Below are 22,661 nucleotides of genomic sequence, written 5' to 3'. Positions count from 1 at the left end.
AGATTACAAGAGGAGCCAGTTTTGGACAAGGGCTACCTCCCCCTGAGTTATGAGGGAAGGTAGAGAAGCAGAGGACGCCAGGATTAAATAAAGTGTATGCGCTTTAGTTCCCCGGCTCTCCTTGACCTTTTCCTGCTTTGTTCTCCCTGGTCCCACCGGCGGCTCACTTGGAGTACCACCCACCGATAGAGGGAGGAGCGAAACAAACAAAGATGGGCTCCCCTCTAGCCCTCCCAGGCGAGCTCTCTATGGCGCCTGTCAGACTAGCCGGGCGGGGGGCGGGGTTCCATCACATGACCTGGGTCCCCGGCGCCGGCGCCGGCGGGGTGGCAGTGTCGCCGTCGCCGGGTTCCGTAGCCTACGCCGCTTTGCCTCCTCGGCACCTGAGGCGGCCGCCCGGCGGTCCTGCGGCTCTCGCTCCTGCCGCTGCGGGCCGCGGGGCCAAGGCCATGTCCCGGAAGCAGGCGGCGAAGAGCCGGCCGGGCAGCGGCAGCCGGAAAGCCGAGGCCGAGCGCAAGCGGGACGAGCGGGCGGCGCGTCGGGCCCTGGCTAAGGAGCGGCGGAACCGGCCGGAGCCCGGCGGCGGCGGCGGCTGCGAGGAGGAGTTCGTCAGCTTCGCCAACCAGCTGCAGGCCCTGGGGCTGAAGCTGCGGGAGGTGCCGGGGGACGGGTGAGGCGGGCCCGGGAGCGCGGGGGGCGGCGCCGGGGGACCCGCCGGGCATGGCGACCGTCGCCGGTTCTCGCCCATCCATTCATCGGGCGGCCCCGAGCGCCAGCTGCGAGCCAGCCGTTTCCTAATGCAGGGGGTCCGGCGGCGAGCGAGGCGGCCAGGCCCCTCCCCTCGAGACGCTCGAGTAATCCCCAGTTGCCCTAATCGTGGCAAAGGCTCCAAGCAAACTGTAAAGGGGTCCTGAGAGAGAATACTGGAGCAGGTCTCCTTTAGATCGGTGCTCAGGAAGGCCCCCCTGGAAGGTGACATTTAAGCTGAGACCTGAACGAATGAACTGGAGCCAGTCAGCCGAAGAGCAGGACCGCGCGGAGAGCGGTCATAATGACCATCAGACGAATAGAAAGGCGTAAGCCCCACTTGGTATAACGCTTGGCCTCCTTTGAGTCCTTACTCTTGGATATTGCCCTCCTTTTACGCTTGGGAAATTAGGTCTGTGAGGGCCTTTGTTTACTGAGCTGAAGGCAGCTTCTCTAATTCTTACTTATATGGGCTTCAGTTTCTCTGTAAGCAATGGCGCTTACCCAAGTTTGCTTGGGGTTTAGACTGGAATCTGTGTCCAACTTTTTTAGGGAACACGGGATAAATAAACGGGGTGGCAGGGAGGGACTGGGCGAAGGGAAGGAAGAATGGCCTCGGGAAGGGGCATATGGATTCAGGAGCGTGGAGGGAAGAAGAAAAAGGGTAGGGGAGAGGGCAGGAGATCAGTTAGCATCCCCATTGCAGGGGCAGGTAAAAGGGGGTCTGGAGGCCAGAGTGTGGCACTCTTGAAGAGATAGTATTAATAACAGCCTGGTTGTTTTTGTTCCTCCCTTCATTTGGGCATTTTTGTTGAATGAATGAATGATAAGAATATCATAGAGGGAGGCCAACTAGACCCTCAGCAGGGCCCCTCAAAGAGACATTTTCTTGGTGGAGTCGCTACAGTTAAAAGCTTGCTTTGCTGGGTCTTGCTTTTAGCCTAGTACCTTGATTTTTGTCAAATATAGTTAATAAATATTCAGGGCCTTATTTATCCTGAGCAAACTCACAAGCACAGACATTGCTCTATAAACTGAAATACCAGTTGAGTACTTTCCGGTGGGATTGGGCTGGGGTCTGCTTCTTCCTTGCAAATGATTGGTTTGCTTGTGTCTGCTGTACTGGGCATGGGCTTCCCACTGGCAGGGTATCCAGGAAACTGAAGTACTCAACAGAAGATTGCTTATGAGCAGGAATTGCAGCACAGAGATGCTGGGAACACATTGATGACTGACGTTCAAGCTTAGTAAGAGAGACATAACAGCAGGTCTCAAACATTTTGGTCTTAGGATCCCTTTACACTCTTAAAAATTACTGAGAACTCCAAAGAGCTTTTGTTTATGTGGGTTATAGGTATCAATATTTACTGTATTAGAAAGTAAAATAAAAATTAAAAACATAATACACAAACACCCATTATATTAACTTTCAGAGTGATAACATCGAGTATCATATGTCAGGTAGCCTCTGGAAAACTCCACGGGACACTTGTGAGAGAATGGGAGTGAAAAAGATAAATAACATCTTAGTTTTGGACTCATGGATACCCTGAAAGGTTCTCAGAGATACCCTCCCTTCCCAAACTGGGCCACACTTTAAGAATGGATGATATAAATAATTAAAATGCAAGTTGATATATTCTTAACAGTGACCGATTATAGTGGTACTATTGAGAAGGAAGTTGCCAACACTCCCAGAAGTGGTCAGGGAAACCTTGTTCATTCATCAAACGTTCATCGAAACCTACCGTGTGCTAGATGCCTTTCAGAGGAGGTCATACTCAGACTGGGTCAGGAAGGACCAATAAAAATATGCCAAGAGAACATTCCAGGCTGACGAGTAATACATGGAAAGGCACAGGAGCACATTATTCTTGAGACATCTGCAAGTTGTTTAGGATGACAGGAGTATAGGGTACAAGGGTGGAAGTCAGCGGCAATGAGGCTGTAGAGGCAGAGGCCAGCTTGACTGCAATGCTCATGTCTCTCACTTCTGATGTCCCTATTCTTTGGACAATGTTAGATGGATAAAAGGATAATGATAATTTCTCCTTTGGGGGCTCCATGAAGCTAACCCCTTTCTGTTCACAAATTCTTCCCACGGGTGCCATGGACTGTTCAGCGCTCTTCAGTATTGTGGTACTTTGGGATATGGTGATGACAGGCTTTATCACTGTGCAGTGGATGGTGCGTCCTGTGTATGTTACAGGTTAGTGGGCATCAACAGATTCTTTTATTTGTTAACATTTATTGAGTACTCTTGGTGAAATATAAAGTTACAGTAATAAAAAAATAGTTGACAATCTCCAGTCTTCTGTCTTTCCATTCTGGTCTGATTACAATATTGAGTAGCCTGAGATAGCATCTCACACTATATAGGCGTATTCATTGTTGGCAGTATGGTACTTGTAGCATTCTGGAACCTTCGGGTACTTGGGAAGAAATTAGCTGGTGTTCTCTAATGTAGCCTTTACGTGAAATCAATGTAGCATAGATTAATCAGGGAGCTACTTATGGATTTTTGTAATGCATCGTGGCCCGCCTTCATATTTGTTATGTTTTCTGGAGGGTGGACATAAATTGGATTCCGTTTCAAAACAAGAAATATTTTAACCTTGATGCTGTCCTTAAAAACATGATTGGATGTAGCGTGAAAAGAATCGCTAATTGGATTAGGCAGTACAATATTAACATCTCTCTGAACTATATCCAGTTGTATCTTCCTAAATGTAGCCTCAAAGTACATTGCTAATTAGTAGTGTTCCAATATTAAAGCATTAAAGAATCACTAATTTTAGCCATTTGTCTCTGTCTCAGGTTGTTTTATTGTGAAAGTTTTACCTTATTTTTATAATCGTAGGATCTTAGTGCTAGAAGGGCATTCACACTTTGTCATCTTGTCTGATTATCCGTTAGTACCTGCGTCACCTGTACAGCAGCCTCATCTTTTGTGTCTGGCTCAGTGGTTTTCAACCTTGGTGTCACAATAGAATCACTTGGGGAACTTTGGAAAAAATACAGCACCTGGGCGCTCCCTTAGATCAGCCACACCAGAATCTCAGGCAGTGGGGCCTGGTTAGGGATAATTTTTAAAAATGTCCGCATGTGATTCTAATGTGCAGTATAATTGAGAACTGCTGATTTAGAGTCTAGAGTCTAGACTAGTGTTTCTCAAACTTTAACATACAACAGAATCACCTGGAGGGCTAATTAAACCCTCAGAGGGAAGAGATTGCTGGGTTCCCAACCCCAGAGTGTCTGATTCAGTAGGGCTGGGGCTGGGCTAGGCGGCTCAGAATTTTCATTTTGAACAAATTCTCAGGTGATGCTGATGTTGCTGGTCAGGGGTCACACTTGGAGAATCAGTGATTGAGACCAGCACTGTCTGATGGAAATGAAATGGGAACCACGTATGTACAATAATTAAAAATTTTTCTGTTAGCCACGTTAAAAAGGTAAAATGAAACAAGTTTTTAAAATAACGTCCAAAAGTGTAAGTCTCTTACAATTACAACACACCTCAATTTGTATTAACCACATTTCAAGTGCTTAGTAATCACCTGTGATTAGTGGCAACCATATTGTATAACACACATGTAGGCAATTCCTGAGGCTTGTCAGTAGAAATGTACAAAATCCTTAGTCTGTGCCGTCCGTCTCTCTAGACCTAAAATAAAATTACCTTTTATTTGCCAAAATCTATGTCCCTGTAGCTTCCTTGTTTTAGTTTAGTTTTATTGTACAAGGATAACACCCCTTTCACCATGACGGATAGTTGGAGGCAGCTCTCATGTCCCCCTGAGCTTTCTTTAGGCTGGAAGTCACTCGTTGTTTATGTTCTTCATATTATTTAGTTTAAAGCCACGTCAACTCATCTGAACCTATGTTAAAATGTAGGAACTAGAATCATATACAGTACTTTAGCTGGGGTCTGACCTCAAAGAACAGAACAAAATCTGACCCCCTCTCCCCCGACTTCTGCATACTTACTGCCACTACTGCAGCCTAAGAGCCCATTAATTTTTTTAACACCTAACGTTGCAGTATTGTCTCATGCTAAATTACTGAGCACCCAAAACCCTTAATTAATGTAATTGGTTAGTTTTGTGAACTCAAATGCAAGACTACATATATCCCTATAGTGCAGTGGTTCTGAAGTGGGCATGATTTTTCCCCCAAGGGAACATTTGGCAATGGCTGGAGATAATTTTGGCTGTTACGACTGGCGGGAACATGGTGGTAGTGGTGTTACTGGCGTCTAGTGGGTAGAGGCCAAGGATGCTCCTAAACATCTTCCAGTGCACAGGACAAAGGATTATTCCAGAATGTCAACAGTGTGTGTGGGAGGGGTGAGAAGCCCTGCTCTAGTGTATTGGGTGAGGGTGTGGACTCAGGAAACAGCTGGGATCTCCTAGAGGCCCTTTGGGCCCTGGCCGCCCTGTTCTCACGAGGATCGTGAGTGCGCTTGCTGGGCTCCCTAAGGGAACCTAGGTTGTTTGTAGAGTTTGTTCACATTTCATGGGCTACTACCTTGTAACTCTGTCAGAAAAGGAAGTGATTTGTCTGTCTTGATTTTTCATTTTGACTACTTGTTTTTAGTGAGCTCAAGGAAAGTTTGGTAAATATAGAAAAGTATATCAAACTAAGTTTAACAAATGATCCTAATTCCACTCCCCAGGGATAACTGTTACTAACATTTTGGTGCCTGGGATTGAATCCTGGGTCCACCACCTACTGATTTTGTGACCTTGGGCCAGTTACCTTAGGGGGATAGTAATAGTGCCCATCTCATAGAGTTGTAAGGACTAAACACATTTAATACATATAAAGTGTTTGGAACAGTCCCTGGCACATGGTAAGAGCTGTTGAAGTGATGGTTTCAGTGCTTTTTCTTTGCATACATTTGTATGTGTTTCTACATCTGTGTATATAGTATACAGACGAACATGCTTGCGCTCATGCGGTATATACAGTGTGATGCCTACTTTTTTCGCTTATGTGGAGAACATTTGCCTCTGTTGCTGAAAGTTCATGGAAAGCATGTTACTTTCTGCAGAACACCATGAATTTTGAGATATCAAATGTAAAGCAACTAAATATGTAATTTAGCACCAAATCATGCCTTCTTTTAAACTGGATTCAAGAATAAACTAGTGGTGGCAGGTGTTAAAGTTTTAAGAAGAGTTTGAGAGAGAAGCTTAAAATTGAGAACATCTTATCCACTAGCTTACTTTATTCCTGTGGTTGAAAAAAGACTGCCATTGTTAGATTTTAGCAACAGACCCCTCATTCTAGTGTATAGAACTGTTATGTTCCAGTCCCTTCTAGAATGTTGCCCCAGGTTGATGTAGAGTTTCTTGGATTCTAGTTTGTAGAATCTGTTGTCTAAATTCTCCCCTTCGCCCCACCAAAACAAACAAACTATATATATATATATATATATATATATATATATTATATCTCCTTATATGTTTGAAGAGATTCCTACCTCTCTATAACTTTCTGTTGAAAACTCACTTTTCTGAGTTGAAAAACAGAAAACCTCCGTCACCCATACATTTAGGTTTGAAGTCCTTCCAGAAGTGTGATGAGTTTATATTTTGGAATTAGAATATCATAGGTTTTCATTTGGAAGAGTAAACAGTTTGGTGTGAAAGTGGACAAACGTTTGGCTTTAGAATGGCTATTTCCTTAGTTTTGAGGATACCAGTGTTTGTCTTGTTCAGTCCCTGTGTATCTGGGCTCTGTGTTTGTGGTATAGTTTGGAATTTTAGAAGCCTTTAAGGGGTTTGAAAGTAAAGATAACTCTTACAATTTATTACTAGCATTTTAATTTTAGAAACAAAACAGAAAGAAAACTTGGAGAGTTTCCATTTGTCAGGAATAAGGACAGCATTGTGGCCCTTGGGTGAGAGACGATGAGCCGAGGAGGGAGAGTGTCCTTGTGAACTATGCCTGTGTGTTGTCCAGGTGCTCTTCCCACAGCTTTCCCCACTGTGTCCTTAGGACTCAAGGAGGATGTTCAGCTCAGCTGTTTCTATTGGGAGCTTGACAAATTGCTATCTTTTTGGGACTTGTTAGGTGAATAGCTGAGCAGCCATAGTGAAAAGGGTTTCAGAAAAGAGGCAGTGGATATGATTTATTATTTTGGAAGGGGATCTGGGAGTCATAGCCCTTAGGTGTGGAATGGCCTGTAGTGTCTGGACCCTGTCTTCAGGTGGTTAGTACATCACCAAACTTCACTTGTTGAAGCAGCAAAGGTACAGAGAAGTTCAGTATCTCTCCTGAGTCAGCCAGCTGGTAAGTGGGGAATGGGATTCTTATTTGATGCCTCTCAAAAAGGTAATGTGCTTGAATATCTTCCCTAGTGCTCTCCCCTCTGGTATCTGGGAGGAACCTGGACAGTCAGAGTTGAGGCTTTATCTCTTTTCTGTGGAAAGATTTCCATGGATGGCCTAGCATGAAGCATCATTGTTTTAGATGAACTAAGTTCATTTTTAAAAGGTCTTGACCAGCGTTTTGTTTTGATAGCAATTGCCTCTTCAGAGCTCTTGGTGATCAGTTGGAGGGACACTCACGAAATCACCTCAAGCACCGACAAGAGACAGTGGACTACATGATAAAGCAGCGAGAAGATTTTGAACCCTTTGTAGAAGATGACATTCCTTTTGAGAAACATGGTAGGTTCACCGTGGGACACTGGATCCTCCAGGAGTAAATGCATTGGGTAATTAAATCCATCAGGATCCCCTACCCTTCCAGCTGGGGGTTTGATTACATAAATTATGGCATTCATTTATTCAACAAGTATTTATTTGTCTGCTCCATAATAGGCAGCGTGCTAGGCAGTTGGGAATCATTAGGTTTAGATGTAGATGCCATTAATAAAAATGATGATGTTGGGAATTCCCTGGTGGTCCAATGGTTAGGGCTCCATGCTTTCACTGCCGAGCGTGCGGGTTCGATCCCTGGTTGGGGAACTAAGATCCCCCAAGCTGTGTGGTGTGGCCCCAATAATAAATGAATAGATAAGTAAAATCTGAAAAATAAATTGTTGATGTTAATTAACCTGAAAAGCTATTCGTGACTTCTTATTTAGTGGTGGGGAGGGAGGGGGGAAGCAGGTTATGAAATAGTGTGTATAGATTGATCCTATTTTTAAGAGGTGTGTGCACACGGAACCAAATTAGGAAGTCTGGAAAGATACTAACATTTTATGGTTAATTCCTGGCTCCATTTATTTTTCAGAAACCACTCACTCTTTCAACAACTCTTATTAAGGGGAGATAATAATAGGGCCTAATTTATAGGGGTTTTTGGTAAAGATTAAATTAGTTAATACAATTAAAATAAGTTCTTAATAAGTGTCAGCCATCTGGGGATGATGGGACTGTGAGTATTCAAATTATCTTCTGTAGATTTTTCTGATTTTTAAATGATCATGCGTTACTTTTATAATCAGAAAAATCAATGAAGTCATTTAAATTTTCCCCCCCAAACCCAAACACAACCTGGTTTCTTTGAGGCACGTCAGTTAGTGACTTAAATTAGTTCCTTAATAGGCTCAAAGCTAGTAAGAAAATACTAGCTTTTAAGCTTTGATTTTGACAGATGTTTACTGAGAATCTACTGTGCTGGGTGCTGATATATTTATGTTTTACAAATAACATTTTCATTACAGGTCTCATGGTCTTGTCTGTCTCTTATCAGGCAAGAGACTCATTCTGCGTTTTAGAGCGCTAACTCTGGGAACCATGTCAGGAGAGGATGGGGAGAGAGACTGAGAAGGGAGATGAGTTAGAGAGCTCTGCACACTGGCCAGATGAAAGCATAAGCGTGTCTCCACCAAGGCAGCTACTGGGGATGATGAGTGGCGTCCAGACCAAGACACAGTCTGGCAATATAATTGACAGGACTTGGGAGGTGGTGGGGGGAGGGGAGGGGTGGGGGAGACAAAGGCGATTCTGAAGTTTCTGCCTGGGGAAAGACCAAGTTGCTGTACTGTTAATAAACTAGAGGGCAGCAGGAGGAAGACATTTGGGAGGGAAGCTATCTGTGATCCCAAAGCCTTTCTCTTTCCTCACTGGGGAAGAACTCGTTCATTAGGCACAAGCAGCAAAAGAGAAACGGTAGCGAAACTCCTAGCGATTAGTTTATTCTAGTCATAGTCACGGAGTTCTGATGGTCTCTTCCTGGGTCACTTTTTGTCTAGCAGACACCTGTTAATCAGATGGCCACCAGTTTACAATTTAAGTGTGGGTGTATGGAGCAAGTTTGGGAATTTAATGCCATATAAAATGAGTTGTGTCATTGATCCAATTAAAATATTTTAGGTGAAGAGAGTTTTTAGTTTGTGACTTGGAACATCTTCAGTGATGTTCACGTGGTAGATTTGGGGGTATGGCAGGACCCTAGGTGTACGGTGGGAAGGTGTTTTCAAGAAATGTCGCTGTGCGTGCCTGCTGGTTGGTTGGTGCTTTATAAGAGTTTGAGTATCATAGAAGTGGGAAGTGACTGACTGCCATAGCAGAAGGGAAAAGAAACCTAGAAGTCTGCACATTCTACTTGTGTGTCAGTTGAAGACTAGACTTGTTACATTTATTACTCTTATGTTTGGTTTTTTTTTTGATGTTGGGGGTAGGAGTTTATTTATTTATTTTTGCTGTGTTGGGTCTTCGTTTCTGTGCGAGGGCTTTCTCTAGTTGTGGCAAGCAGGGGCCACTCTTCATCGTGGTGCGCGGGTGTCTCACTATCGCCGCCTCTCCTGTTGCGGAGCACAGGCTCCAGACGCGCAGGCTCAGTAGTTGTGGCGCACGGGCCTAGTTGCTCCACGGCATGTGGGATCCTCCCAGACCAGGACTCGAACCCGTGTCCCCTGCATTAGCAGGCAGATTCTCAACCACTGTGCCACCAGGGAAGCCCCAAGTTATGTTTTTAATGTCTACCTACCTTGTTATACTATGATATTCTTGAGGGCAGGGACTGTGTCTTTTCCCCACTGTGGCAATGGCTGGCACATGGTAGGCACTCATATTTGTTGACTGAATCATTGAATGGCTCACTTAACTCTTCAGGACCTGGTTACCCTTGCATCTGGCTGTGTCTTTAGGATTCTTTCTTTCCTTTAGACTGTGGCTTTGGAGAATCGGCATCATCTTTTCCCTAACTAAACAGATACCCAGATCAGAAACCTGAATGTTCTTAATGCCTTCTCTCCCTCCCTCCTCATACCCAGTCATTCATTAAGTCTTGTCACTTCTACCTCAATGTTTTTTTTCTCATTCTACTGTCTCATAGAATCAGGCCTCTTTGGCCATTTGCCTAGATTTCTTCAATGCTCTTTGCCTCCTGACCCCTTCAGTTTGTTTTCCACATTGCAGCCAGAGTGGTGATCTAAATGGACATCGAATAGGTCTTCCCCTGTCTAACGCCTGTTGGCAGCTCCCCGTTGACCCCAGGAAAGTACCAACTCTTTAGCCCTTTCTGATCTGTGATTTTCTTCTTTCCCTACCCTCTTCTCTTGTCATTTCCCAATATATTTTCTTGCTTCCGCACCCTGCCATCTCAGCATTCTGAGTCCCTGCCAATACTGTGCAGTCCACAAGCTCACCATGCTCTTTCTCACTTCTGCTTGGAACATCATCCGTTCCTCTTCTGTCTTTTATCTGCCCTTTGGGAAGCAGCGTAGTTGTCTCAGCTGAGAAGCTTATCTGGTACACCTTGCCTCCCCTCCCCACTGGTCAGACTGGCTTATGTTCCCCACCTGGAGTTAGCCAAGCTGCAAGGTTTAAGGACACGGTCTTACACAAGACTTCTCTGACTTCTGACACCAGCTGCAAGTTTGTGGTTTCCCAGAACCACTCTCAGGTTTGATAATTTGCTAGAAAGACTCAGAGAGCTCACTGAAGGCTGTTATACTCACAGTTGTAGTGTATTACAAGGAAAGAATACAGATCAAAGTTAGCCAAATGGTAGAATCTGGGAAGGTTACACACTGTACAAAGAGTATTGGCAACCAGGGACCCTCACCCAAACTTCAGTGTCCAGAATTTTTATTAGGGCTTCCATTATGTAGATGTTATTGATCGATTGCCTAAGTGGTTCAACTCAGTCTCCAGCTCCCCAGTCCCCCAGGTCTTTCTAATATCACACGGCCAGAGAGGTCCACCATGAGTCGCCTCGTGCATAAACTTAGCATCAGCTGTCAGCTGAGGCTGAGGGGCCTACTGTGGATAACAAAGACACCCCTCTCACTTGGGAAATCCCAAGGGTTTAGAGGTTCTCTCCCAGGAGTGGGGGGGGGTAAAGGCCAGACCTCTCTTTGGGTAAGGCCACGTTCTTTACTACATGTTTCTTTCCTAAAGCACCTACACATCAGCAGTGTCCATTTTCTTGTTGTTCGTTCCCCACTGGTTATAAACCCCTTCAGGGCAAACTGTGACAGGCTGTATAATGGAGTGGCCAGGAGCCAAGGTCTTGGATTCAGGATGCCTGGGGTGAAACTCAGCTCTGCTCTCTACCGGCTCGTGACCTTGGACACAGTTGCAAACTACTGTGTGCCTTGGTTTCCTCATCTATAAGATGGTGTACATGATAATCCCTTTTTTCAGGGGATTGTTTTGAGGATTAAAAGTGATTTGTGAGTTGGTGGGAATGTAAATTGATACAGCCACTGTGGAGAACAGTATGGAGTTTCCTTAAAAAACTAAAAATAGAACTACCATACGACCCAGCAATCCCACTACTGGGCATATACCCTGAGAAAACCATAATTCAAAAAGAGTCATGTACCACAATGTTCATTGCAGCTCTATTTACAATAGCCAGGACATGGAAGCAACCTAAGTGTCCATCGACAGATGAATGGATAAAGAAAATGTGGCACATATATACAATGGAATATTACTCAGCCATAAAAAGGAACGAAATTGAGTTATTTGTAGTGAGGTGGATGGACCTAGAGTCTGTCATACAGAGTGAAGTAAGTCGGAAAGAGAAAAGCAAATGCCGTATGCTAACACATGTATGGAATCTAAAAAAAAAGGTCATGAAGAACCTAGGGCCAAGACAGGAATAAAGACACAGACCTACTAGAGAATGGACTTGAGGACACGGGGAGTGGGAAGGGTAAGCTGGGACAAAGTGAGAGAGTGGCATGGACATATATACACTACCAAATGTAAAATAGATAGCTAGTGGGAAGCAGCCGCATAGCACAGGGAGATCAGCTCCGTGCTTTGTGACCACCTGGAGGGGTGGGATAGGGAGGGTGGGAGGGAGGGAGATGCAGGAGGGGAGAGATGTGGGGATATATGTATATGTATATGTAGCAGAAACTAACACACCATTGTAAAGCAATTATACTCCAATAAAAACGTTAAAAAGTGATTTGTGAGAAGAAATTAATAAAATCTGAAAGAATATGAGAAGTGAGTAGAGCGGTGCTTGCCACATAATAAGCCTCACTAATGCAAACTGTTACGGTTATTGTCACGTTTCCAGTGTCTCTCGTAGAGTTAGGCATTTAGGAAGCATTTAGAAAATGTCTATCGAAGGAATGAATAAATGAATCCTTTCTTTATGAGTGATTGGTGCCCTTCTGAGTAGGAGTCTATGTACTGTTTAACCAGCTTCAATTCGTAGACTGACAAAGCTAATGGACTTTTTCAGGTATGTTCACTGTTTCTCATTATTTAGAACTAAATTATACCAAAGCATGTTTGCATTTGGAGTTTTCTATGATAAAGACTTCATTTTTCTTTCTCTCTTTCCATGCAGTGGCCAGTTTGGCAAAGCCTGGAACATTTGCTGGCAATGATGCAATTGTCGCCTTCGCAAGAAATCATCAGTTGAATGTGGTGATTCATCAACTTAATGCCCCTTTGTGGCAGGTAGGTCGCCTATTCAGGAATTTATGTGAAGCTCTTGTTTATAAATTAGCTTTGGGGATGTCCTCAGATGATGGGGCTTGACTTATGATATTGAACTATGCAGGGTAACTTTAACCCAAGATGGGAAGCTTGTGGTGGCTTGGAATTAAACCCTGCATTACGAATGGAGTCTGAAGTATAATTCAAAAACCTTTAAACTGCCAGAAATGTCACTCAGCAGTCAGTTAACTGGGTAGTTTGGGGTGGAGAGCCTCCTGTGGAAATAACTTAGATAATTTTGTAAAAATACCTCAGTGAGAATTTAAAGGATTTGCGTACATATTCTAGTTTGAAATATATCTGTTCCATGTATATGTTTTTGTTTTTTAGATGGAGGAAAACAAAGACCAAATTCACTATAATAGCTGTTGCTAAAAAGAATTTCTGAACAACAAAATTTATTTCATGGCCTAGGGTGTCAAGCTCTATTTCTGTGCCCTGCCCGGCTATACATAGCGGTTCCAATGGTTTTTCTACAGCAAGTAAGATTTTACAACAAATGTTGCGTTTGTGCTGTGGGATGGCAGAGCACGCTGCTGCTGAGTCGCTTAGGCCTTCCTTACCCTCCTTTACCTTTGGTATTCTATTCTAAAGTACCCTAGTCTCCCAAACAGTCCATCAAACCGAACATTCTGGAGTACGGAAGGTCAGAGGTCGGGGTGAAACTGTACACAGGCTGCCACCCCTGACTCGTCCTCCTTGCACTGAGAGAGCTTTTCACTTTGTGGCTCAGCGCCTGGAGACTGGTCAGGTGATTCCTGTCAGTCTTCCTCTCTCCCCTGCTCCACTACTCCCCCATTTCTAACTTTGTTTTTTTTAATTAGAAAGTAAAACATAATGGTTATAGAACAATTTCAAAATTCAGAAAAGCCCATTAAAGGCAAATAAAAAAAGGCAAATAAAAGTCACTCAGAGTCATCATACTCCCCAGAGATAATTACTATTAACATTTTAGTGTGTATCCCTGTTATTCACACACACTCTTAACTATAAAATCATTCATGTATGACTGGGAAGAGACTATCACAATGTCACACGTTTTAAGGAAGTCTACACACACACAGACACATCCATACGTGTATATATACACACACGGTGTATCCCTATATATTATATTATTATCAAGGCACCAATGGCCTTTTTTCCTCATTGGTTTCCTATACCACCTGCATATATATTTCTTTGTAAATTGCTTATTCCTTTGCTTAGCCTTTGCTCATTAAAAATAAAGTCATTTATAGAGATATGATTTACATGTAGCAAAATTCACCATTCTCTGGTGTATAGTTCTATGTGTTTTGACAAACATAGTCATGTAACTACCACCACTATCAATATACAGTATATTTCCACCACCCCAAAAAGTTACCTCATGCCCCTTTGCAGTCACTAGTCCCCTCCCCCCACTCCCAGATTCTTGTAACCACTAATCTGATTTGTCTCTTACAGTTTTTGCCTTTGCAGAATGTCATATAAATGGAAGTATATAGCTTTTTGTGTCTGGCATAATGTCCTTTTAACAAAAATTACACTACAGCAAAATAAATTAGATACTCCATGGGTTGGTAAGGACTTTACGTTGCAGGGATACAGTGAGCAGGATGGGAAACAATATCTGTATGTGCTGTTCTTTGGGGTAGTGTTGTCACATGTACTGACACCGGGGAGAGCTATCATATTTTTAGTGAGGCTCTCTCTTTCTATGGATGTCTTTGAGCCAAGAAGACTGGTTACCTCTTTCGTTGTCCCAATTTTTTGTCTTGAAATCTTTACTGCTTAGCAGAAGTCATCAAAATCATTTGAATATACAGCATAATGATCCTCTTCTTGAAGGAATATACTCAGGGCCAACTCAGTAACTGTAGGTTGCCTTTTCCTCCTTTGATAACCATTTTTAAAGTTTCTTAATTACCTAGGTAGTTGTGGAAGATAATTCTGCATAACTAGATTTTTTTTTCAAATACATTTATTTCTGTAGTGTCCTCTTGCTAAACATTCAGAGTATATGTTTTTAAAATAAATACATTTCCTGTATACTGGAATTGTCTACTAGGTTTTCCCCATCTCTCCCCACCCCAGTGAAGCACCTTATAAAATTTGAGAATTGAAACTGAATTGGTTGCTACCATCATGGGTAAGAGCTCTTACATTAATAATGAGGAGGTTTATACTCACAACGTACGTTTTTTTTTTCTGGCTACAAATGGAATATATGCTTCTGTAAACAATATAGACACGTGTGATTTAGAAAATGAAAGTCCTCTGTGGTCTCCCTCTCCATGAGCATCACAATTTGGTGACTGTTCGTCAAGTTATTTTTTCTTATTCATAATGCATATGTAGTGTTATTATTATTTAAATATATAAGTGCTTTAGGGATTATGTCATTCAGAGATTCTGATCAACTAATTTCCTTTCCAGTAGTCTTCCTGGGAGATGAATGGTGCTCTCTCTATTTTGCATGTGTCAAAACCAGACCCTCTGCCCTTTGAGACCTAGATATTCTACCTGGAGAAAACTTGCGTGGTTCTGACTTCTAGACCTGTGCAGTTCCTGTTTGTTCCATGGTTTTGCTGTGGTTTTAGACCACAGATATTGTTTAAATTAATAATAGTATCTTACTGCCTGTGACTTTCAGCAAAAACAAGAAGGAGGTGCTGATATTTTGGGGTTTTAACAAATAGACAGTTACTGGGCTCTCTAAAGGACAGATTCAGAATTACTGTAGAGTTTCTGCAGAGTTGGTGGTTTGGGGGGGATGCCCAGGCTCCACTTCAGGCCGTCTGTATTGCATGACTCCAGGGAGCACCATTCTGGTTGGGTTGTGCTGCAGGGGCACCATTCACACAGAACACCTTGTGCGTAGTGCTTCCAGGTTGTGCAGTGCAGTAGTACTGCCTGACTGTATATAATTTTATTTTGAAATTGATATAAGTGGGATGTTTTGAGTTGTTAATGTTTCTCAGTATGTGTTTGATGAAAAATGCTATTTTTGTTAAAAAAAACTGGATTTACTGTGAAGCTAGTGAAGCATAAGTGTCAGGTCCTTCATTTTTATGGGGCCCCGTTCAAGGTCTTGGGAGGAGTTCTAGCAATTTTATATATGTAATTTTATATTCTTTTTCTCGAAGAGGGTCCCAAATTGTTTGAGTTTCAAGCCCAACAAATCTGCATCTGCCCCTGGGCCTTCCCTCTTGGAAGGGACCTGTGCATTTGAGGGGCTGAGAGGTACTAACACTCCTGAAACTTAAGCTTATTTAACTTCATGGTAAATCTGCCCCTGGTTTTTGAATATGCATTTTTGTATGGATTTATATCCATATAGTTGCACATTAAAGCACAATGAATCATATATACATGAGTGGAAGAAAGATAACTCAGAAATTGCTTAGGACATATCGCAGTCATATTCCCAATTCCTTCTATATAGAGCCTGATGACTGGGCTTCCTGGGCAATCAGGTGGCGTTTCTCTTCTGAAGTGGACACTGTGCAGATCCGCACTGGCATCTCCCCTTCCTTTGCCTGCAGATTCGTGGTACGGATAAGAGCAACGTGCAGGAGTTACACATCGCGTACCGGTACGGAGAGCACTATGACAGCGTTCGGAGGGTCAACGACAACTCAGAAGCGCCTGCACACCTCCAGACTGATGTGAGTGAAGCCTCCGTTTTCTTCTCTATTCTCAGCCCTGCAGGAACCAGGTTGAGAGCTGTGTGCCCTGGAGCTAAAAACCAGTGATGTTTTAATAGAAAGTTGCCTTTAAGAATCTCTGGGCTTGATTTTTTTTAAAATTTTGTTAGTTCAGGTGAGAGCAGCAGATAAAATTATTGTTCTTTTGCTTTCCCTAACAGCTGATGGCTATGATTGCATGAATATAATTTATATAAACATTTAAAATAACTTTTATGTTTTAAAATTAATCCATGCCTTGTATCTAAAATTCAGAAACTATAGAAAAAGTAGAGAAGAAAATTTAAAATGCACAGAATCAAAAATTTTTGTTATTGTTTTCGTATTTGTATAGCTTTGTTTCCTGCTTTTTTGCCATTAACATTATTTCACAAGCCTTTCCTCACATTATTAGACACTTTCTTTGTAATTAAAAAAATAAAGTAAATGTCACTCTCTCACCCTTGTTTACCTCCCTGGATGCAACCAATGTTATTAGTATATCATAAAATTACCTAGAGATATTTTACATATCAAGCAAATATGTGAGTATGTGCATGTATTTCACTTTTGCTGGAGTACATTCTTCCTATCCACAATTGTAGCATCCTCTGTATACCGTTCTGCACCATGCTTTTCGAATGGAACATATCTCGGAGTTTAATTCATAGCAGTACATAAGGAACTTCCTAAATCTTTTTAAATGGCTCCATAGTGTTCTAGTGTATGGATGCATTATAATGTGCTTGAATAATCCCTTTGATGGACTTTTAGATGGCTTTCAAACTTTGCTTTTACAAACAACATGCAGTGCCTTATATGTGTATCTTTTCACACATGTGCGAGTGTATTTGTGGAATAAATTCCTAGAAGGTTCTTACTACATCAGAGGATGTGTGCCTTTATAATTTTGGTAGATATTGCCAAGTTGCTCTCTGTAGAAGTCTTAGTCAGTTTACACTCCCACTTGCAATATGTGTCTCTTCTGCACCTTTGCCAGCACAGTGTGTTATCAAGTTTTTAAATCTGTGTCACTGTTAGGGAAAAAATAGTTTTCTTAACATAGTTTTAATTTGTATTTTTCTTATTAGTGAGCTTATGCATCTTTTCTTGTGTTTAAAACCTACTTTTGTCCTTTTTTGTGTGAACTGTATTCATGTTTTTGTCCATTTTTTTCCTGTTCAATTTTCTTAATGATTTTTAGGAAATCGTTATGTATTAGGGAAATTAGCCTCTATTTGTGGTATGAGTTGCAAATTTTTCACAGTCTGTCATTTGTCTTTTTATTCTTTCCCATATTGTCTTTGCTCTGAAGGAATTTTAAATTTTTATGTGGCTAAATTTATCAAGTTTTCAAGACAACGTATAAATGTCTTCTGGGTTTTGGGTCATGATTAGGAAGCTCTTCCCACTCTGAGGTTAAAAAGAATTCTCCCATAGTTTATTTTAGTCCTTCTGTACTTTCATTTTTTAAAAGAAATTAGATCTTGTCTCTGTTTGGGATTTATATTGATATACAGGTGTGAGGTCTGGATCCAACTTTATATTTTTCCTTGTGGTTACCTAGTGGAACCCAAACTGTTTATTAATTACATGTCTTTTGTCCACTGATTTAAAATGCTGCTTTTTTCATATAATAAATTCCCATGTGTAGTTGGGTCTGTTTCTAGACATTGGTTCTATTCCACTGGTTTTACTCTTCATATGTTAATGTGTTCATTGTTTTAGTTAAGAAACAGTGTATTTTAAAATCTAGTAGAACTCTTCACTCATTGTTACTTTTTTTTTTAATTTCCTGTATATTCTTGCTTTTTCTGTTTTATATATGAGTGTTAGAATATGTTTGTCTAGTTAAAAAGAAGTCCTGTTGATAATTTGCTTTTATTGGATCTCATTAAATTAATAGATTAACAAGCAAAAATTTTCATCTTTATGATGTTGAATCTTCCTAGCCGGGAACCTGATACGCTTTTTATTTGTTTCGTTGACTTTTTGGCGATCTGCGGGAGCACTTTTTTCATATAGCTCTTTCCCATTTTTTACTGAGTTATTCTTAGATGTTTTATGTTTTCTGTTCCTGTTGTTAGGAAAGGATCTTTTTCCCCTTTATATTTGTATATATGAGATTTGTTAACAAAATGTTAATTATGTACGTACCCAGCTATGCTAGAGAATTTTCTTACTTTTTAATTGAGGTAAAATTCACACAACAGAAAATTCACCATTTTAAAGTATGTGATTCAGTGGCACTGAAAACACCTATAAAGCTGTGTAACCACTTCCTCCATCCAGTTCCAAAACATTTTCGTCACCGTGAAGAAAACTTGGTGCCCGTTGAGCAGTCATTCCCCATTCCTTTTCTATCCCAGCCACCACCAGTCTACTTTCTGTCTCTGTGGACTTACTTATCCTGGACATTTCTTATAAATGGCATCACACACTATGTGGCTTTTTGTGTCTGGCTTTCCTTAGCATAATATTTTCAAGGTTCATCCATGTCATAGCACTTATCAGTACTTCGCTCTTTTCAAGGTTGAATAATATTCCATTGTATGATATATCACATTTTGTTTATCCTTTCATCTGTTGACGGGCATTTGGGTGGTTTCATACTCTTTGGCTGTTGTGAATAGTGCTGCTATGAATATGTGTGTATCGTATTTGAGTACCTGTTCTCAACCTTTTGGATATACAGTTGACCTGTGAACAACACAGGGGTCAGGGGTGCCGATCATGTGCCGCTGAAAATCCAAGTACAACTTATAGTTGACTGTCTGTATCTGAGCTTCCGTATCTGCAGTTCTGCATCTTTGGGTTTGACCAGTCGTGAATTGTGTAGTACTGTAGTATTTACTACTGAAAAAAATCTGTATAAGTGGACCGTGTAGCCCAAACCCGCCAACTGTATATCTAGGAGTGAAATTGCTGGATCATATGGTAATTCTATCTTAAACTCTTTGAGAAACTGCCACACTGTTTTCCACAGTGCGTAGCTGCACCATTTTACATTCCCACCAGCAGCGTATTGAGGGGTCTGCTTTCTCCACATCCTCACCAGCACTTGTTATTTTTACTTCTTTTTAAAAGATACATGTACTTTAAAAGATTAGTGTCTACATGTCAATCCCAATCTCCCAATTCATGCCACCACCCGCCCCCACCCCCCACTGCTTTCCCCCGTTGGTGTCCATACGTTTGTTCTCTACATCTGTGTCTATTTCTGCCTTGCATACTGGTTCATCTGTACCATTTTTCTAGACTCCACATATATGCATTAATATAAGGTATTTGTTTTTCTTACTTACTTCACTCTGTATGACAGTCTTTAGGTCCATCCACGTCTCTACAAATGACCCAATTTCGTTCCTTTTTATGGCTGAGTAATATTCCATTGTGTATATGTGTCACATCTTCTTTATCCATTCATCTGTCAGTGGGCATTTAGGTTGCTTCCATGACCTGGCTATTGTAAATAGTGCTGCAGTGCACATTGGGGTGCATGTGTCTTTTTGAATTATGGTTTTCTCTGGGTACATGCCCAGTAGTGGGATTGCTGGGTCACATGGTGATTCTATTTTTAGTTTTTTAAGGAACCTCCATACTGTTTACCATAGTGGCTGTATCAATTTACATTCCTTATAAACATAGGATTTTCCAGAATTCTTTTTGTTTGGAGTAGTTTTTTTGTTGATTCTCTCTCTCTCTTTTTTTTTTTAAGGTATAGAATTATATTATCTGCAGATAGCGATAACTTCTTCCTTTTCAGCTCTATGCTTCTAATTTTTCTTTTCTTTGGGGGGGGGCGCTAATTGCATTGCTGTTACCTCCAAGACATGGTTAAATAATCATGGTGGTGGTGAAAATCCTTGTTGTGTACCTTACTTGAATGGGAATGAAGCATCATTCTGTGGATTTACCGTGGTTATTTCACCATACTCACACTATGAAACCTTTAGGTGTTTCCAATTATTCACCACTCTTAGTGGCGCTGTGAGGAGCGCTTTAACAAAAATCCTTTCTATACTTGACATGATTTCCTTTGGATGAATTTCAAAGACTTGCTACACATAGCCAAATGGTTAGGGTAAATTTTTAGAATAGGTTGCTTTTTATTAACATTCTAAGGAGTCGACTGACATTGCTAGAGTCTACTTACACTTTTACATGCAAAAGTGGAGATGTCCTTGCTCATTTCCTGTCTCCCTGCATTAATAGCAAGCAGGGGGAGAAAGTGATTGGGAGCCACAGAGGGATGATTTTAGCTTTTCTGAAATGGGTTTAGGTTGTAAAGGCCTGTGGATACCAAGTGAGCGGCTCTTCAAGTTTTTAGAATTTGACAGGTACCCTTGAGTGTGGTGATAGCACATGAGGTTAAACGAGTCACGCTCACCTGTGATAATCTGGTTGGGACAGGAGCTCCAGCACATTGCAGCTTGCTGATGATCAAATAGGGCCTAGGGAACCAGATGAGAGTTGTATGTGTGTTTCTTCAAGATGAGTTGTCCTGCTGAAAAAGCTCATTGGGTGCTAGTGTAGAGGATCGATTCTGTTACTAAGCTCACAGCTCCGGAAACCGGCTGAGACAGATATGTGCTGTCTGAGTCAGCAGTCATTGCCAAAATGTTGGTCTCTAGAAGCTGTAGGCGCGCTAATGCCATTTTTACTGAACAGTTTATCCCATATCTTGGGCCTTTCTTTTTAATACTTCAGTTGTGGCCTGGAATCTCAGTGTCTGGATAAAATTTAGCCTAGTGATTGCTATTCCTTTAAGATTGTCACTGGAATCTTTTCCCATATATTTAAATGTTTTTGAGATTAGAGGGTCTTCCTGTATTGCAGATTCTGAACATAGTTTGCTGGAGTTCATGATTATTACTCTTTCTGTGTACTTTAGTTTCAGATGCTTCATCAAGATGAATCAAATAAAAGAGAGAAGATCAAAACAAAGGGAGTTGACTTTGAAGATGACCTGAGAGATGAAGTAGAAGATGCTGTCCAGAAAGTTTGCAATGCAACTGGATGTTCAGTTAGTATTTGTCACGCAGTAACAGTGGTTTATAGACAGGCATTGCTGTGCCTAGTTTATCTGCTAGTTTTGTGGCATCACTCTAGCATGCTGACAGCTGATGGGCCAAAATAGGCCCATGATATTTGTAGTTTAATTAGCTTATGTGATACAGTTTAATGAGAGATGTTCATTCATTTCTCTCTTGTTTGCTAGACTTTATCCAATACTGTTCAAAATCCTAAGGAAGTATGTGGGTTTATTATTTTCTGACTAGTGCGGTTTTATAAGAATTCATTTTATTAAATGGTTATTTCAGGTGATTAACCTTACTGAAAATTAAGACATTTTCTAAATGGAGGGTCTTGAAACCTTGCCTCAATGACATCCTTTTGTTTATTTTTAGAATAGGTTGCTTTTTATTAACATTCTAAGGAATAGACTGCACATTGCTTGAGTCCACTTACACTTTTACATGCAAAAGTTTATAAAATTGTTTGTCAGATTATTGATGTAGAGATAGGTAGAAAAGTATACCCAGAGTCTTGATGTGTTCCTTTGTTTCTTTCATAGGATTTTAATTTGATAGTCCAGAACCTGGAAGCTGAAAATTATAATATTGAATCTGCGATAATTGCCATGCTCCAGATGAACCAGGGGAAAAGAAATAGTAAGTCCATGATTGATATTTATAAGGTTTCAAAATGATTATGTGGGTGATTTTCCAAATACTTATTTTTAATCAAGTGACAGGTAATAATTATATTGTTATTTATTCATTCAGCAGCTTTATATATGACAGGTGTTTTTTTACTAGGTGCCAGCCCTGTGTCAGAGAGAGTATAGTCTGGGGTGGGGAGGGGCTTGGTGGAGAGAGATAAGTAAATTGGTATAATAAGACATAATGAAGTGTGGGTACAGGCTGCTAGGGGAATGCATGAAAAGGCCACCTAGCTCAGTTTTGGAGGAATGGAAAATGTCAGGGAAGACTTTAGCCTTTTAGAAATAAGATCCCGTTATAATACCAAAATGATCATTGAAATGGAATGGAGAGAAAAATTATTTTTCTAATGGAAATATTTAAATTACTGGCACCTGTCAACTGGTGATAATTCAGAATTTCTTTTTGCTTGAACTGAGTTTAATTCTGTGATTCAGAGGAAGGAAAAAAGTTGTTAACAATGAACTGTTTTCTCAAGTTATTTATTTTAAATGATTTCAATATTTATTGCCAGACATTATGTGCCACATACTGTTCCTGGCATTATAGTTTTCTGATTGGGTATTTTATTATCCTCCTTACATATT

General features: G+C 41.2%; 1 protein-coding gene across 2 annotated transcripts in view; it reads left to right on the top strand.

The window, feature by feature from the left end:
* The first annotated feature begins 289 nt into the window (after positions 1-289).
* The window catches only part of OTUD3 (OTU deubiquitinase 3), a 29,256-nt gene continuing 6,884 nt past the window's right edge, over positions 290-22,661 (top strand). Inside the window, exons 1-6 of one of the 2 annotated variants that reach the window (XM_033842066.2) lie at positions 290-670; positions 7,279-7,427; positions 12,526-12,638; positions 16,208-16,330; positions 21,243-21,374; positions 21,927-22,023. In XM_033842066.2, the coding sequence (XP_033697957.1) occupies positions 294-670; positions 7,279-7,427; positions 12,526-12,638; positions 16,208-16,330; positions 21,243-21,374; positions 21,927-22,023 (991 nt within the window). In that variant the 5' untranslated portion in view covers positions 290-293. The remainder of the gene's footprint in view (positions 671-7,278; positions 7,428-12,525; positions 12,639-16,207; positions 16,331-21,242; positions 21,375-21,926; positions 22,024-22,661) is intronic. The other variant, XM_019918932.3, reaches the window with a different exon arrangement.

This window comes from Tursiops truncatus, chromosome 1 (genome assembly GCF_011762595.2).
Source record: "Tursiops truncatus isolate mTurTru1 chromosome 1, mTurTru1.mat.Y, whole genome shotgun sequence".
NCBI lineage: Eukaryota > Metazoa > Chordata > Mammalia > Artiodactyla > Delphinidae > Tursiops > Tursiops truncatus.
Note: the sequence above shows the minus strand (reverse complement) of the source record. Positions and strands in the feature narration are given on the sequence as shown.